General features: G+C 48.8%; 1 protein-coding gene across 1 annotated transcript in view; it reads left to right on the top strand.

Annotated features, from left to right (window-relative positions):
• The first annotated feature begins 14,346 nt into the window (after window positions 1-14,346).
• DECR1 (2,4-dienoyl-CoA reductase 1) overlaps window positions 14,347-15,463 on the top strand; it is a 76,533-nt gene continuing 75,416 nt past the window's right edge. The window contains exon 1 of the mRNA XM_068234871.1: window positions 14,347-14,457. Within this exon, the coding sequence (XP_068090972.1) occupies window positions 14,386-14,457 (72 nt within the window). The 5' untranslated portion in view covers window positions 14,347-14,385. The remainder of the gene's footprint in view (window positions 14,458-15,463) is intronic.

Here is a 15,463-nt window from a genome sequence, read left to right as displayed (position 1 = left end):
CGTTCACACTGCCCGGGTCACCGGGTGCATTTAATTTTTTGGCCAGCACTATGACGCTGTGCTACTACTACTGTGCTGCTGCTGCTGAACTGACCGCCCGCTTTGTCCTCCTGACTCAGTCGCTACTACACTCTGCGTTCACACTGCCCGGGTCGCCGGGTGCATTTAATTTTTTGGCCAGCACTATGACGCTGTGCTACTACTACTGTGCTGCTGCTGCTGAACTGACCGCCCGCTTTGTCCTCCTGACTCAGTCGCTACTACACTCTGCGTTCACACTGCCCGGGTCGCCGGGTGCATTTAATTTTTTGGCCAGCACTATGACGCTGTGCTACTACTACTGTGCTGCTGCTGCTGAACTGACCGCCCGCTTTGTCCTCCTGACTCAGTCGCTACTACACTCTGCGTTCACACTGCCCGGGTCACCGGGTGCATTTAATTTTTTGGCCAGCACTATGACGCTGTGCTACTACTACTGTGCTGCTGCTGCTGAACTGACCACCCGCTTTGTCCTCCTGACTCAGTCGCTACTACACTCTGCGTTCACACTGCCCGGGTCGCCGGGTGCATTTAATTTTTTGGCCAGCACTATAACGCTGTGCTACTACTACTGTGCTGCTGCTGCTGAACTGACCGCCCGCTTTGTCCTCCTGACTCAGTCGCTACTACACTCTGCGTTCACACTGCCCGGGTCGCCGGGTGCATTTAATTTTTTGGCCAGCACTATGACGCTGTGCTACTACTACTGTGCTGCTGCTGCTGAACTGACCGCCCGCTTTGTCCTCCTGACTCAGTTGCTACTACACTCTGCGTTCACACTGCCCGGGTCACCGGGTGCATTTAATTTTTTGGCCAGCACTATGACGCTGTGCTGCTACTACTACCACCAGTATGTTGCCGTGGTCCTTCTGTGCTGCTGAACTGACCGCCCGCATAGTCCTTCTCCTGACTCAGTCGCTACCACCACTGCACTCTGCGTTCACACTGTCCGTGTCCACTGACAACTCTGCTGCGATGTCATTGCTAATTGCTGCAAAAAAAAAAAAAAAATAATTTTTTACAAAAACCTCTCTGGAGCCTTTTTGCCGTCAGCCACTCATCCTCCTCCAGCGGTACCTTCGCCGCCAAGTGCCATTGGAACTCGCCTTCACCTCTTTGACTGCTTAACGCGTATATCCCTTTTTAAAACCACTTATTACCAATTAATAGCCCCATTTAAAGTGTTGATTTCACTTTAAAATCCATTTTCTCTAGAAAAAAAAATATTTTGGGAATTTTTTATGTTGAAGTTATGTTGCCCCTTATCACCTCGATAATCCATGCTATTTGGGGGACTGTAGCATGTATGGGGGCTTTGTTATTAACGTTAAAAGAAAATCCGCCTCCGGTCGTGAATCCACGCGTGATTACTTATCAAAATGAGATTGCGCTCAGTGTCCTATAATCACCACTGCTCCGGGTGGCACACTATAAAAGAGAAAGATGATTCCCACAAAGTTCCAGTCAAAATAGCAGCGCCAACAGGGTCCACTTGTAACCTTCACAGGACCTTTAAACATAAGCAGAGACAGAGAGGGGAGCCCTCATAGATACTAACGCCTTATCACAACACCCTTGTGCTCAAAAGGTTAGCTGAAGTGATCAAGGCTATCACCAATAGGTCAGGAGGAAATCACACTCCCTCCCGTTTTACCCTGCTCACCAGATAACTGCTTGGGTATGTGGCATATCAAATCTCAGACGGTTTCTAGAGAGTGTAGACAAAACAACCTTGCATAGTGTAAAACAGTTTAATAAGGCGCTCAAGGCCCCCCTTTAAAATCCACGTAGTGACGTACATAAAAGATTCTTGTATCAAAACATATCATAGTTACACATCCAGGAACAGCTCCGGTCGCCTCCTCCGCGTCCCCGGCCAGTCTCCTGTATACAGCGTGCGTGCGTCTCCTAAGCTCCGCCCTACGCGTTTCGTCACGGCTTGTGACTCATCAGGGGCTCTGATGAGTCACAAGCCGTGACGAAACGCGTAGGGCGGAGCTTAGGAGACGCACGCACGCTGTATACAGGAGACTGGCCAGGGACGCGGAGGAGGCGACCGGAGCTGTTCCTGGATGTGTAACTATGATATGTTTTGATACAAGAATCTTTTATGTACGTGGATTTTAAAGGGGGGCCTTGGGCGCCTTATTAAACTGTTTTACACTATGCAAGGTTGTTTTGTCTACACTCTCTAGAAACCGTCTGAGATTTGATATGCCACATACCCAAGCAGTTATCTGGTGAGCAGGGTAAAACGGGGGGGAGTGTGATTTCCTCCTGACCTATTGGTGATAGCCTTGATCACTTCAGCTAACCTTTTGAGCACAAGGGTGTTGTGATAAGGCGTTACTATCTATGAGGGCTCCCCTCTCTGTCTCTGCTTATGTTTAAAGGTCCTGTGAAGGTTACAAGTGGACCCTGTTGGCGCTGCTATTTTGACTGGAACGTTCACGGGAAAAAATCCGCGTGGTTGCGTGGATGCGGACGAAAATCCGCATGCGGCGGGGCCGAATGCGGATTTTTTTTTGCAACCACGCGGATTGCCGAATTCGTGGATGAGGCACATCCGAGCATCCCTGCTTCCAATGTGTTCACTGTGCACAACTACGGAACAGACAGCCTATAATGAGCAGCATATTGCAGCCAGTATGTGTGCTCTACACATATCTGGCAGTGGCACCCATGTCCTCTCTACCTGTCCCTGCAAGGCTGGCTCCCCTGAGTCCCCTCCAACAGAGCGATCCATCTCTGCTCTGCTTCCAGGACCCCACTGCCCGCTGAGAGGGGGCGTGTCGCTCCTGGTCCCGCCCCTTTTGCGATCCGAATCACTCATTTTGATGATTCGGATGATTCGACTCACAAAATAGATTCGGATCAAAGATCCGAATCGGTCATGATCCGGACAACACTAGTGTAACTATCCCTGCAGCTGTGCAGGAGCAGGTAAGATTGTGTCTCCTTGACAGCAGTGACCTCTCCCTCCCTCAGCATCCATAGTGACCTCTCCCTCCACCTAGGACCCATTCTGACCTCTCCCTCCCCAGCATTAGCGCTGCAGTGATCCTGTCCTGTCTCCCCCAGCACCCACATTGACCTTTCCCTTCCCCAGCGGCACCCATCCTGTCCCCATCAGCACCCAGGAAGAGGTCAGCACCTAAACTGACCCCTCCCTTTCCCAGCACCCCCAGTGACCTCTTTTCTCCCCCAGCACCCCCAATGACTTCCCCCTCCCTGGAGCACCCACATTGACTTCTACTTCTTCCAACATCCGGTGACAGGTCCGACGTACTCCACACCATTGAATGCAGCCAGCGCTCCTGTGATTGAATGTATGTGTAAAGCAGAGGGTCTCAGGGAAGGTCACATGTCAGTGCAGGGTAAGGGGGTTGGCGGGAAGCTCCCTGACCTCTTGTAGGTACTACTGTGCATTTCCAGGGGGCATCAGGGCCTTTTTAAAATTTGAGCACCTCCCACTTAACCACCCTGGCGTTCTATTAAGATCGCCAGGGCAGCTGCATGAGGGTTTTTTTTAAATAAAAAAAAAACTATTTCATGCAGCCAACTGAAAGTTGGCTGCATGAAAGCCCACTAGATGGCGCTCCGAAGGCGTTCTTCTGATCGCCTCCGGCGCCCAGAATAAACAAGGAAGGCCGCAATGAGCGGCCTTCCTTGTTTTGCTTAGATCGTCGCCATAGCGACGAGCGGAGTGACGTCATGGACGTCAGCCGACGTCCTGACGTCTGCCGCCTCCGATCCAGCCCTTAGCGCTGGCCGGAACTATTTGTTCCGGCTGCGCAGGGCTCAGGCGGCTGGGGGGACCCTCTTTCGCCGCTGCTCGCGGCGGATCGCCGCAGAGCGGCGGCGATCGGGCAGCACACGCGGCTGGCAAAGTGCCGGCTGCGTGTGCTGCTCTTTATTTGATCAAAATCGGCCCAGCAGGGCCTGAGCGGCACCCTCTGGCGGTAATGGACGAGCTGAGCTCGTCCATACCGCTAAGGACCCTCAGCACGGCCCTGCTGTTGGCTTGCTCTGACCCACAGCTTGGGTTGCTGGGCACCATGACTTGTTTGACACTATGCAGCTCCATAGACATGAGGGTCTGCCACATTCCTCCTCTGGGAAATACATACAATTAAAGTGGACCCAAATTAAAAATACAAGATTTCAGAAATAAAATGTTAAATTATAATAATAAATAGCAGCCTTTTTTCAGCTGCATGATGACAAATATAAAATATTTTACATTTATTGGAGAAACCCCTCCCTTCCTTTCAAATTGCCGGGACAGAATCCGGCAAAATGCTGGAGTAGGTGGTGTCCGGCAATGGAGGAATTACTAATGGCTGCCACCTGTATAACCCTAGTTATGAAAAGAGAGGGGTGAAAAGCATGCACTGAAATGCTCATAGGCTTGAGGAGTGTTTATTTATCTGTGTATGTGTCAGAGTGGTGCAACTAAATATTTTGAATTAGAAAAATGTTTGGTTTGGGTCCGCTTTAAGCCTCTAGGAGATATGATCGCAGCTGAAAACCGGACGCCATGGTCACCGGCCATGATCACCGGCCGCAGCAGCCTGCAGCTCCGGCAGAGCAGGGCTAGGGGGAAATGGCGTCCGAAGCCCTGCTCTGGAGACTTCGAGTCTGCAGTGCAGGGCTTCGGGCGCCATTTTCCCGTAGCCCTGCTCAGCGCGGGAGTTTCAGTTGCTGGCCGCAGAGGATCGTGGGAGCTGCGCGCCGGACGGAGGCCGGGCGGGACAGGAGTTCCTCAGGTGAGTAAATGGTTTTTTTTCTATTACAGACAGGCAGCCAGCCAGATGTATGTTCTGGGCAACTCTGTTACATGATTGAAGTGTTTTCTGGCCAGGTCCGCCTGCCACATGATTGCACGTATTTTCTGGTCAAATCTGCCGACATGATTAAACATGTTTCCTGGTCGAATCTGCCACATGATTGAAAGTTTTTTTTGGCCAAATCTGCCGACAGGATTGAACGTATTTTCTGGGCAAATCTGCTCACATTACGTGTATTTTCTTGAGAAAACCTGCACAATTATGTGAATTTTCTGGGGAAAGGGTCACCAAAACTTGAGCCCACTGTCTTTGTGTTGCACTTTTAAAGGGAACCCGAGGTGAGAATAATATTGAGGCTGCCATATTTATCTCCTTTTAAGCAATACCAGTTGTCTGGCTGCTGTGCTGGTCCTCTGCCTCTAATTCTTTCAACCATAGACCCTGAACAAGCATGCAGCAGATCAGGGGTTTCTGACAATATTGTCAGAACTGACAAGATTAGCTGCATGCTTATTTCTGGTGTAATTCACTTCACTACTGCAGCCAAATAGATCAGCAGGGCTGCCAGGCAACTAGTATTGTTTAAAAGGAAATAAATATGGCAGCCTCCATATCACTCTCACCTCGGGTTTACTTTAAATTAGTTAGCTCCGCCTTTATCCGGCCATTTTTTGCCGCGTCGCAGGTTGTATCCACACCCATTTTTTATGCTGGTCATCAGATCAGCTACCCCGGAAATTGGTCCAGCACCTGCATAGCACCCGCTAAAAAAAATCCTGGAGCCGCCACTGATTGTTAACCTTCCTGGTGGTAAGCCCGAGCTGAGCTCTGGCTATGCCGCGCAGGAGGATTTCTCAGGCCCTGCTGGGCCGATTTGCATAATTTTTTTTTTTTGCAACACGCAGCTAGCACTTTGCTAGCTGCGTGTGCATTCCGATCGCCGCGCCGCCCCCCGATGATGTCATCCCGCCCGTCGCCATGGCGACGGGGGAAGCCCTCCAAGAAATCCCGTTCTTTGAACGGGATTTCCTGATCAAAGATCGCCGGAGGTGATCGAAGCGGGTGGGGGGATGCCGCTGCACAGCGGCTATCATGTAGCGAGCCCTAGGCTCGCTACATGATTTAACAGGAAAATAAAATTAAAAAACACTGCTGCGCTGCCCCCTGGCGGTTTCTAATAGCAGGGCTGTGGAGTCGGTACAAAAATCCACCGACTCCGACTCCTCAGTTTAGGATTCCACCGACTCCGACTCCTCTTCTCCGACTCCTCTAATTTGCATATTACAATCTTGTTGATTGAAAGTATGTAACATGAAATTCGTCTCTTAACTGCCAACTGCCAAGGAATTTTAACCACTTCCCGACCGCCTAACACACAGCGGCGGCCGGGAAGTGTACCCTGCAAGGACCGGCTCACCCACAGAGGCGGCGGTCCTTGTAAGGGCATGGGCGGAGCGATCGCGTCATCCGTGACGCGATCCTCCGCCGGCTCCTGACGCCGCTCACCCGCCGCAACATCCCGCCGGCTATACGGAAGCGCCGGCGGTATGTTAAACCGACGATCGCCGCATACAAAGTGTATAATACACTTTGTAATGTTTACAAAGTGTATTATACAGGCTGCCTCCTGACCTGGTGGTCCCAGTGTCCGAGGGACCACCAGGGCAGGCTGCAGCCACCCTAGTCTGCACCAAGCACACTGATTTTACCCCCCCCCTGCCCCCTGATCGCCCACAGCACCCCTCAGACCCCCCCCCTGCCCACCCCCAGACCCATGTTTACACCCAATCACCCCCCTAATCACCCATCAATCACTCCCTGTCACTATATGTCAACGCTATTTTTTTTAATCCCCCCCTGGCCCCTGCTCCCTCCTGATCACCCCCCACCCCTCAGATTCTCCCCAGACCCCCCCCCCCCAGACCCCCCCCACCCCCCCATGTACTGTATGCATCTATCCCCCCTGATCACCTGTCAATCTCCTGTCAATCACCCATCAATCACCCCCTGTCACTGCCACCCATCAATCAGCCCCTAACCTGCCCCTTGCGGGCAATCTTATCACCCACCCACACCAATAGATCGCCCGCAGATCCGACATCAGATCACCACCCAAGCGCAGTGTTTACATCTATTCTCTCCTCTAAACACCCACTAATTACCCATCAATCACCCATCAATCACCCCCTATCACCACCTGTCACTGTTACCCATCAGATCAGACCCTAATCTGCCCCTTGCGGGCACCCAATCACCCGCCTACACGCTCAGATTGCCCTCAGACCCCCCCTTATCAATTCGCCAGGGCATTATTTACATCTGTCCTTCCCTGTAATAACCCACTGATCACCTGTCAATCACCCCCGGTCACTGCCACCCATCAATCAGCCCCTAACCTGCCCCTTGCGGGCAATCTGATCACCCACCCACACCAATAGATCGCCCGCAGATCCGACATCAGATCACCACCCAAGCGCAGTGTTTACATCTATTCTCTCCTCTAAACACCCACTAATTACCCATCAATCACCCATCAATCACCCCCTATCACCACCTGTCACTGTTACCCATCAGATCAGACCCTAATCTGCCCCTTGCGGGCACCCAATCACCCGCCTACACGCTCAGATTGCCCTCAGACCCCCCCTTATCAATTCGCCAGGGCATTATTTACATCTGTCCTTCCCTGTAATAACCCACTGATCACCTGTCAATCACCCATCAATCACCCCCTGTCACTGCCACCCATCAATCACCCCCTGTCACTACCACCCATCAATCAGCCCCTAACCTGCCCCTTGCGGGCAATCTGATCACCCACCCACACCAATAGATCGCCCGCAGATAAGACATCAGATCACCTCCCAAGTGCAGTGTTTACATCTGTTCTCCCACCCACTAATTACCCATCAATCACCCCCTGTCACTGTTACCCATCAGATTAGACCCCTATCTGCCCCTAGGGCACTCAATCACCCGCCCATACCCTCAGAATGCCCTCAGACCCCAGCCCTGATCACCTCGCCAGTGCATTGCTTGCATCTATTTCCCCCTCTAATCACATCTTGAGATACCCATCAATCACCTCCTGTCACCCCCTAGCACACCTACCCATCAGATCAGGCCCTAATTTGCCCCGTGTGGGCTCCTGATCACTTGACCAAACCCTCAGATCCCCCTCAGACCCCCTTCCGATCACCTCCCCAGTGCATTCATTGCATCTATTTTCCCCTCATACCACCCCCTGAGACACCCATCAATCACCTCCTGTCACCCCCTAGCACTCCTATCCATCAGATCAGGCCCAATACAACCTGTCATCTAAAAGGCCACCCTGCTTATGACCGGTTCCACAAAATTCGCTCCCTCATAGACCACCTGTCATCAAAATTTTCAGATGCTTATACCCCTGAACAGTCATTTTGAGACATTTGGTTTCCAGACTACTCACGGTTTTGGGCCCGTAAAATGCCAGGGCGGTATAGGAACCCCACAAGTGACCCCATTTTAGAAAAAAAAGACACCCCAAGGTATTCTGTTAGGTGTATGACGAGTTCATAGAAGATTTTATTTTTTGTCAAAAGTTAGCGGAAATTGATTTTTATTGTTTTTTTTCACAAAGTGTCATTTTTAACTAACTTGTGACAAAAAATAAAATCTTCTATGAACTCACCATACTCCTAACGGAATACCTTGGGGTGTCTTCTTTCTAAAATGGGGTCACTTGTGGGGTTCCTATACTGCCCTGGCATTTTAGGGGCCCTAAACCGTGAGGAGTAGTCTACAAAACAAATGCCTCGAAATGACCTGTGAATAGGACGTTGGGCCCCTTAGCGCACCTAGGCTGCAAAAAAGTGTCACACATGTGGTATCGCCGTACTCAGGACAAGTAGTACAATGTGTTTTGGGGTGTATTTTTACACATACCCATGCTGGGTGGGAGAAATCTCTCTGTAAATGGACAATTGTGTGTAAAAAAAATCAAGATTGTCATTTACAGAGACATTTCTCCCACCCAGCATGGGTATGTGTAAAAATACACCACAAAACACATTATACTACTTCTCCTGAGTACGGCGGTACCACGTGTGGCACTTTTTTTACACCCTAAGTGCGCTAAGGGGCCCAAAGTCCAATGAGTACCTTTAGGATTTCACAGGTCATTTTGCAACATTGTTGTTTTCAAGACTACTCCTCACGGTGTAGGGCCCCTAAAATGCCAGGGCAGTATAGGAACCCCACAAATGACCCCATTCTAGATAGAAGACACCCAAGGGTATTCCTTTAGGAGTATGGTGATTTCATAGAAGATTTTATTTTTTGTCACAAGTTAGCGGAAAATGACACTTTGTGAAAATAAAACAATTAAAATCAATTTCCGCTAACTTGTGACAAAAATAAAATCTTCTATGAACTCACCATACTCCTAACGGAATACCTTGGGGTGTCTTCTTTCTAAAATGGGGTCATTAGTGGGGTTCCTATACTGCCCTGGCATTTTAGGGGCCCTAAACCGTGAGGAGTAGTCTTGAAACAAAAATGACCTGTGAAATCCTAAAGGTACTCATTGGACTTTGGGCCCCTTAGCACAGTTAGGGTGCAAAAAAGTGCCACACATGTGGTATCTCCGTACTCGGGAGAAGTAGTACAATGTGTTTTGGGGTGTATTTTTACACATACCCATGCTGGGTGGGAGAAATCTCTCTGTATATGGACAATTGTGTGTAAAAAAAATAAAAAAATGGTCATTTACAGAGATATTTCTCCCACCCAGCATGGGTATGTGTAAAAATACACCTCAAAACACATTGTACTACTTTTCCTGAGTACGGCAATACCACATGTGTGGCACTTTTTTGCAGCCTAACTGCGCTAAGGGGTCCAAAGTCCAATGAGCACCTTTAGGCTTCACAGGGGTGCTTACAATTAGGCACCCCCCAAAATGCCAGGACAGTAAACACACCCCACAAATGACCCCATTTTGGAAAGTAGACACTTCAAGGTATTCAGAGAGGGGCATGGTGAGTCCGTGGCAGATTTTTTTTTTTTTTTTTGTCGCAAGTTAGAAGAAATGGAAACTTTTTTTTTTTTTTTTTTTGTCACAAAGTGTCATTTTCTGCTTACTTGTGACAAAAAATAATATCTTCTATGAACTCACTATGCCTCTCAGTGAATACTTTGGGATGTCTTCTTTCCAAAATGGGGTCATTTGGGGGGTATTTATACTATCCTGGAATTCTAGCCCCTCATGAAACATGACAGGGGGTCAGAAAAGTCATAGATGCTTGAAAATGGGAAAATTCACTTTTTGCACCATAGTTTGTAAACGCTATAACTTTTACCCAAACAAATAAATATACACTGAATGGGGTTTTTTTTTATCAAAAACATGTTTGTCCACATTTTTCGCGCTGCATGTATACAGAAATTTTACTTTATTTGAAAAATGTCAGCACAGAAAGTTAAAAAAATCATTTTTTTGCCAAAATTCATGTCTTCTTTGATGAATATAATAAAAAGTAAAAATCGCAGCAGCCATCAAATAGCACCAAAAGAAAGCTTTATTAGTGACAAGAAAAGGAGCCAAAATTCATTTAGGTGGTAGGTTGTATGAGCGAGCAATAAACCGTGAAAGCTGCAGTGGTCTGAATGGAAAAAAAGTGGCCGGTCCTTAAGGGGGGTAAAGCCCACGGTCCTCAAGTGGTTAAAAGACAACTGAAGTGAGAAGGATATGGAGACTGCCATATTTATTCCCTTTAGTCATAGACTAAAACTAGTCCTTGGTAAGAGTACTTGTAAAAGGTACAGACTGGAACAAAGAACATCTATCAGGCGCTAGGCAATGTGACTGTGGGTACATGTAAGAGTGATGTGCAGGTACTCTGCAGGGGAATGAGGAGATTCTTCCTCTATTACACATCTGAACATGGATCAGGCCCTAGGCAATGTGACTGTGGGTACATGTAAGAATGATGTGCAGGTACTCTGCAGGGGAATGAGGAGATTCTTCCTCTATTACACATTCTTCATGCACAATCTGAACCAGGTTTATGGGTGATAGACAACACCTCTGTTCAATGTGCACAACATTTTCAGTGGATTCCCTGCAGCTCTGTGGGGAGTGCATATGTATAGTACTACTGTGTAACAAAGTAAACCTGAGACAGATGAAATTAAAGTTTTATACATACCAGGTGCTTCCTCTAGTCTAGCCCCCTTCAGGCTAATCAGTCCCTCGCTGTCCTCCTCAGCCACCTGGATCTTCTGCTATGAATCCAGGTATGAATCCAGGTACTTGAGCCAGTCTGGCGTAGTGCGCATGTACACACTCCATCGCCGGGAGCGTACTACACCTGCGCAGCACTATTGCGCAGGTGCAGAATGTACCTGGCTGTAGGAGCGGCACGTAGCCGGACTGCGCTGACTGGCTGAATTACCAGGACTCATAGCAGAAGATCCAGGTGGCGGAGGAGGACAGTGACTGGATTAGCCTGAAGGGGGCTGGAGGAAGCCCCAGGTATGTATAAAACTTTTCTTTTCATCCGTCTCAGGTATCATTTAATTCGTAGTCACCAAACCAAATTTTAACAACATATCAAAGTATTTGATTTCATGAGCAAAGGGAGTGCATACATTTGTATAAATCAGCATCAACGCAGAATTATTTCCATCTCATTGACCATCTCTATTAGTGACACGGCTACACATCAGGCTTTATTCTTACAGCATAGGTGTTATTTAGTATATATAAGAGATTCCTGTGTACACATCATATATACTGTCACAATCAGATATGTATATCTGACTTTAAAAATACGGGGACTGCTTTGTTGAAGCAGCACAAGTAACTAATTTTGCTTGGTTTATTTCATTTTTGTGGACTAAGCACGGCTTTTACTGTGTGTGTGTGTATATATATATATATATATATATATATATATATATATATATATATATATATCAGCCCCGTTTCTTGCCCCGTGCGGAGCGTGCCGCCGCCCGGGGCGCTGTTGGGAGGGGGGCGCTATAATGGAGGGGGGAGCCGGAGCCGCGGGGAGGGCAGCCCGACCTCTCCCTCCCTCTCCTCTCCCGGGTGCCCTCCGTGCTCCCCCTCAGATGCAGAGTTCGTGAGCAGCAGGGAAGCGCTGTTTACAACTCACCGGCTGCCTGGCTCCAAGCGCTGCTCTCTCGCCGCTGGTCTCCTCTCTCTGGGCTGGTGCACACCAAAACCCGCTAGCAGATCCGCAAAATGCTAGCAGATTTTTAAACGCTTTTTTTTATTTTTATGAGGCGTTTTGCTAGCGTTTTGCGGATTGCTGCTGCGGTTTTCAGTATAGTAGATTTCATATATTGTTACAGTAAAGCTGTTACTGAACAGCTTCTGTAACAAAAACGCCTGCAAAACCGCTCTGAACAGGCGTTTTTCAGAGCGGTTTGCGTTTTTCCTATACTTAACATTGAGGCAGAAACGCACCCGCAATCCAAAAAATGCCTCACCCAGGCATTTTTCGTTTCTGCAAAACGCCTGCCGCTCTGGTGTGCACCACCCCATTGAGATACATTGACCAAGCAGATCCGCAGCCGCAAGCGGATCTGAAAACGCCCAAAAAGCCGCTCGGTGTGCACCAGCCCTCACTCTGTATACGTACTGATACACGCTGCTTCCTGTAGCCGGAAGCAGCGTGTATCAGTATGTATACAGAGAGAGGAGACCAGCGGCGAGAGAGCAGCGCTTGGAGCCAGGCAGCCGGTGAGTTGTAAACAGCGCTTCCCTGCTGCTCACGGACTCTGCATCTGAGGGGGGAGCACGGAGGGCGCCCGGGAGAGGAGAGGGAGGGAGAGGTCGGGCTGCCCTCCCTGCGGCTCCCCCCTCCATTATTGGGGGCATCTACCTATCTAACCTATTCTGGGGGCACCTACCTAATCTAACCTACGCTGGGGGGCAGCTGCTAATCTAACCTACGCTGGGGGGCACCTACCTATCTAACCTACACTGGGGGGCACCTACCTAATCTAACCTACACTGGGGGGCAGCTACCTATCTAACCTATACTGGGGGAAGCTACCTAATCTAACCTACGCTGGGGGGCAGCTACCTATCTAACCTATACTGGGGGCAGCTACCTAATCTAACCTACGCTGGGGGGCAGTTACCTATCTAACCTACACTGGGGGGCACCTACCTAATCTAACCTACGCTGGGGGGCAGCTACCTATCTAACCTACACTGGGGGGCAGCTACCTATCTAACCTACACTGGGGGGCAGCTACCTAATATAACCAACACTGGGGGGCAGCTACCTATCTAACCTACACTGGGGGGCAGCTACCTAATCTAACCTATACTGGGGGGCAGCTACCTATCTAACCTATACTGGGGGGCACATACCTAACCTATACTGGGGGGCACCTACCTAACCTATACTGGGGGGGCAGCTACCTTATCTAACCTACACTGGGGGGCAGCTACCTATCTAACCTATACTGGGGGCAGCTACCTAATCTAACCTACGCTGGGGGGCAGCTACCTATCTAACCTATACTGGGGGCAGCTACCTAATCTAACCTACGCTGGGGGGCAGTTACCTATCTAACCTACACTGGGGGGCACCTACCTAATCTAACCTACGCTGGGGGGCAGCTACCTATCTAACCTACACTGGGGGGCAGCTACCTATCTAACCTACACTGGGGGGCAGCTACCTAATATAACCAACACTGGGGGGGCAGCTACCTATCTAACCTACACTGGGGGGCAGCTACCTAATCTAACCTATACTGGGGGGCAGCTACCTATCTAACCTATACTGGGGGGCACCTACCTAACCTATACTGGGGGGCACCTACCTAACCTATACTGGGGGGGCAGCTACCTTATCTAACCTATACTGGGGGGCAGCTACCTAATCTAACCTATTCTGGGGGGCACCTGTCTAATCTAGCCTATACTAGGGGGCACCTACCTAATCTAACCTATACTGAGAGGCACCTACCTATCTAACCTAGGGGGGGGCGCAATTTTTACACCCTCGCCCTGGGTGCATTTTAGCCTAGAAACTGCACTGATATATATAAATTATGTATGATAACTATTATCTGAGAAATAGAATATTTTATCATATTTTCTATTTTAATTACAGTTTAAATTCATTAGGAGTCGGAGCATTTTTTCCCAACTCCGACTCCAGGCACCCAAAATTGCCCCGACTCCGACTCCACGACTCCGACTCCACAGCCTTGTCTAATAGACCGCCAGGAGGGTTAACCACACCAGGAGTTCATTTATATTAAACTTCATTTTTTTTTCTTTTTAGTTTGTATATCAAACGTTACTGACTGATTTGTGTACCCAAAATATATAGATTTAGGCAGCGGCACCTATTTATGTAGAAATGCAAACACTGAAAAAAATGGTAAACTATGCAAAATAAGCAACTTGCTCTTTGGACTTCTCTCTACAGTGTGAGTTCAAATCAGCACTGTCAGTGCAAACACTGGTGTTAATAAAGTTCTCCGCTCTTGAATCGGCGTATCATTGAGAAGCTGTCACGGGCAGATGGCGGGTTTGCTGGCAGGGCTAGGCTGGAAGGCTTTCTTGCGGAGCGGAGGAGCAGTGAGTGGGCTCAGGGTAAGACATAAGCCTGTGCTGTATCTGCAGCGTTATTCTCTAATTTCACGCAAAAAAAAAAAAAAACCGCAACTGTTTGACGAGGAACTTTGGAGGGCGAAGGAAAACTTGCGTCACGTGACTGGAAGGCGACCAATCACCAACAGGCTGTCAGTAGTATATGTGGGTTCCCAGCCGCCATCATTACTTTGGGCATAGCGAAAGAACTGGTGGTGCCCTAAAGTGGATTCATTAATTTAGTCATTTGGAAGAAGGCAGGATGAAACGTTTTCTGAAAAGTCCTTTAACTATAAGAGGGGACATTGGGACGCTAATAGATTTTTACTTTTCTGCTGAAGAATGAAATGCTGATCCCTTGTCTGCATGGCTACTGTACTTTATCTAATAACAGAATCTGATGATTGATACCAATGCAATTTTATACTTACCTTGTCCCCCTCACCACCACTATTGCCATGAACAGACCCTCATGACATGTCCGACAAAAACTTGTCGGATATGTAATCGTGGCCGCACTCCTCTTCACACACGAGCTCAGCTACACCTGCACAGTAAGCTGAAAGTGATTGCCCACATAGGGGCTCTATTCATAAAAAATGGGAAAATACCGCAGCGGTATTTTAGACTTCTGGGTGGTCATTCATAAAAATCTAGCCAGCTGCGATGCAAGTGCGGAGATCTCCCGCTGAAGGCTGTCGGAAGGCATGCGGAAACACTTAAGCCGGCAGAGTCCCTCCGTGCGCTGCTCTCTCTGGGAGGTCTGTCCCATTCACTTGTATGTAATCCGCAGGCTTTGAGGAAGCAGTATTTCCCGTCCACATACCGCTTCCTCTAATCTTTATGAATGGCCATTTTGTTACTTTTTTTCTAGATAAATCTAGAAAAACACTGCAGAAGGCGGAAATTGCTGGGGGATTGTAGATTTTCATGCGGAAACAGCTTTTATGAATGCCTACTTTGCTAAATGGTCGGGAAAGTCCGCTGTTTTGAGAGGAAAACTTGCGGT

Source organism: Hyperolius riggenbachi, chromosome 5, assembly GCF_040937935.1.
Source record: "Hyperolius riggenbachi isolate aHypRig1 chromosome 5, aHypRig1.pri, whole genome shotgun sequence".
NCBI lineage: Eukaryota > Metazoa > Chordata > Amphibia > Anura > Hyperoliidae > Hyperolius > Hyperolius riggenbachi.
Note: the sequence above shows the minus strand (reverse complement) of the source record. Positions and strands in the feature narration are given on the sequence as shown.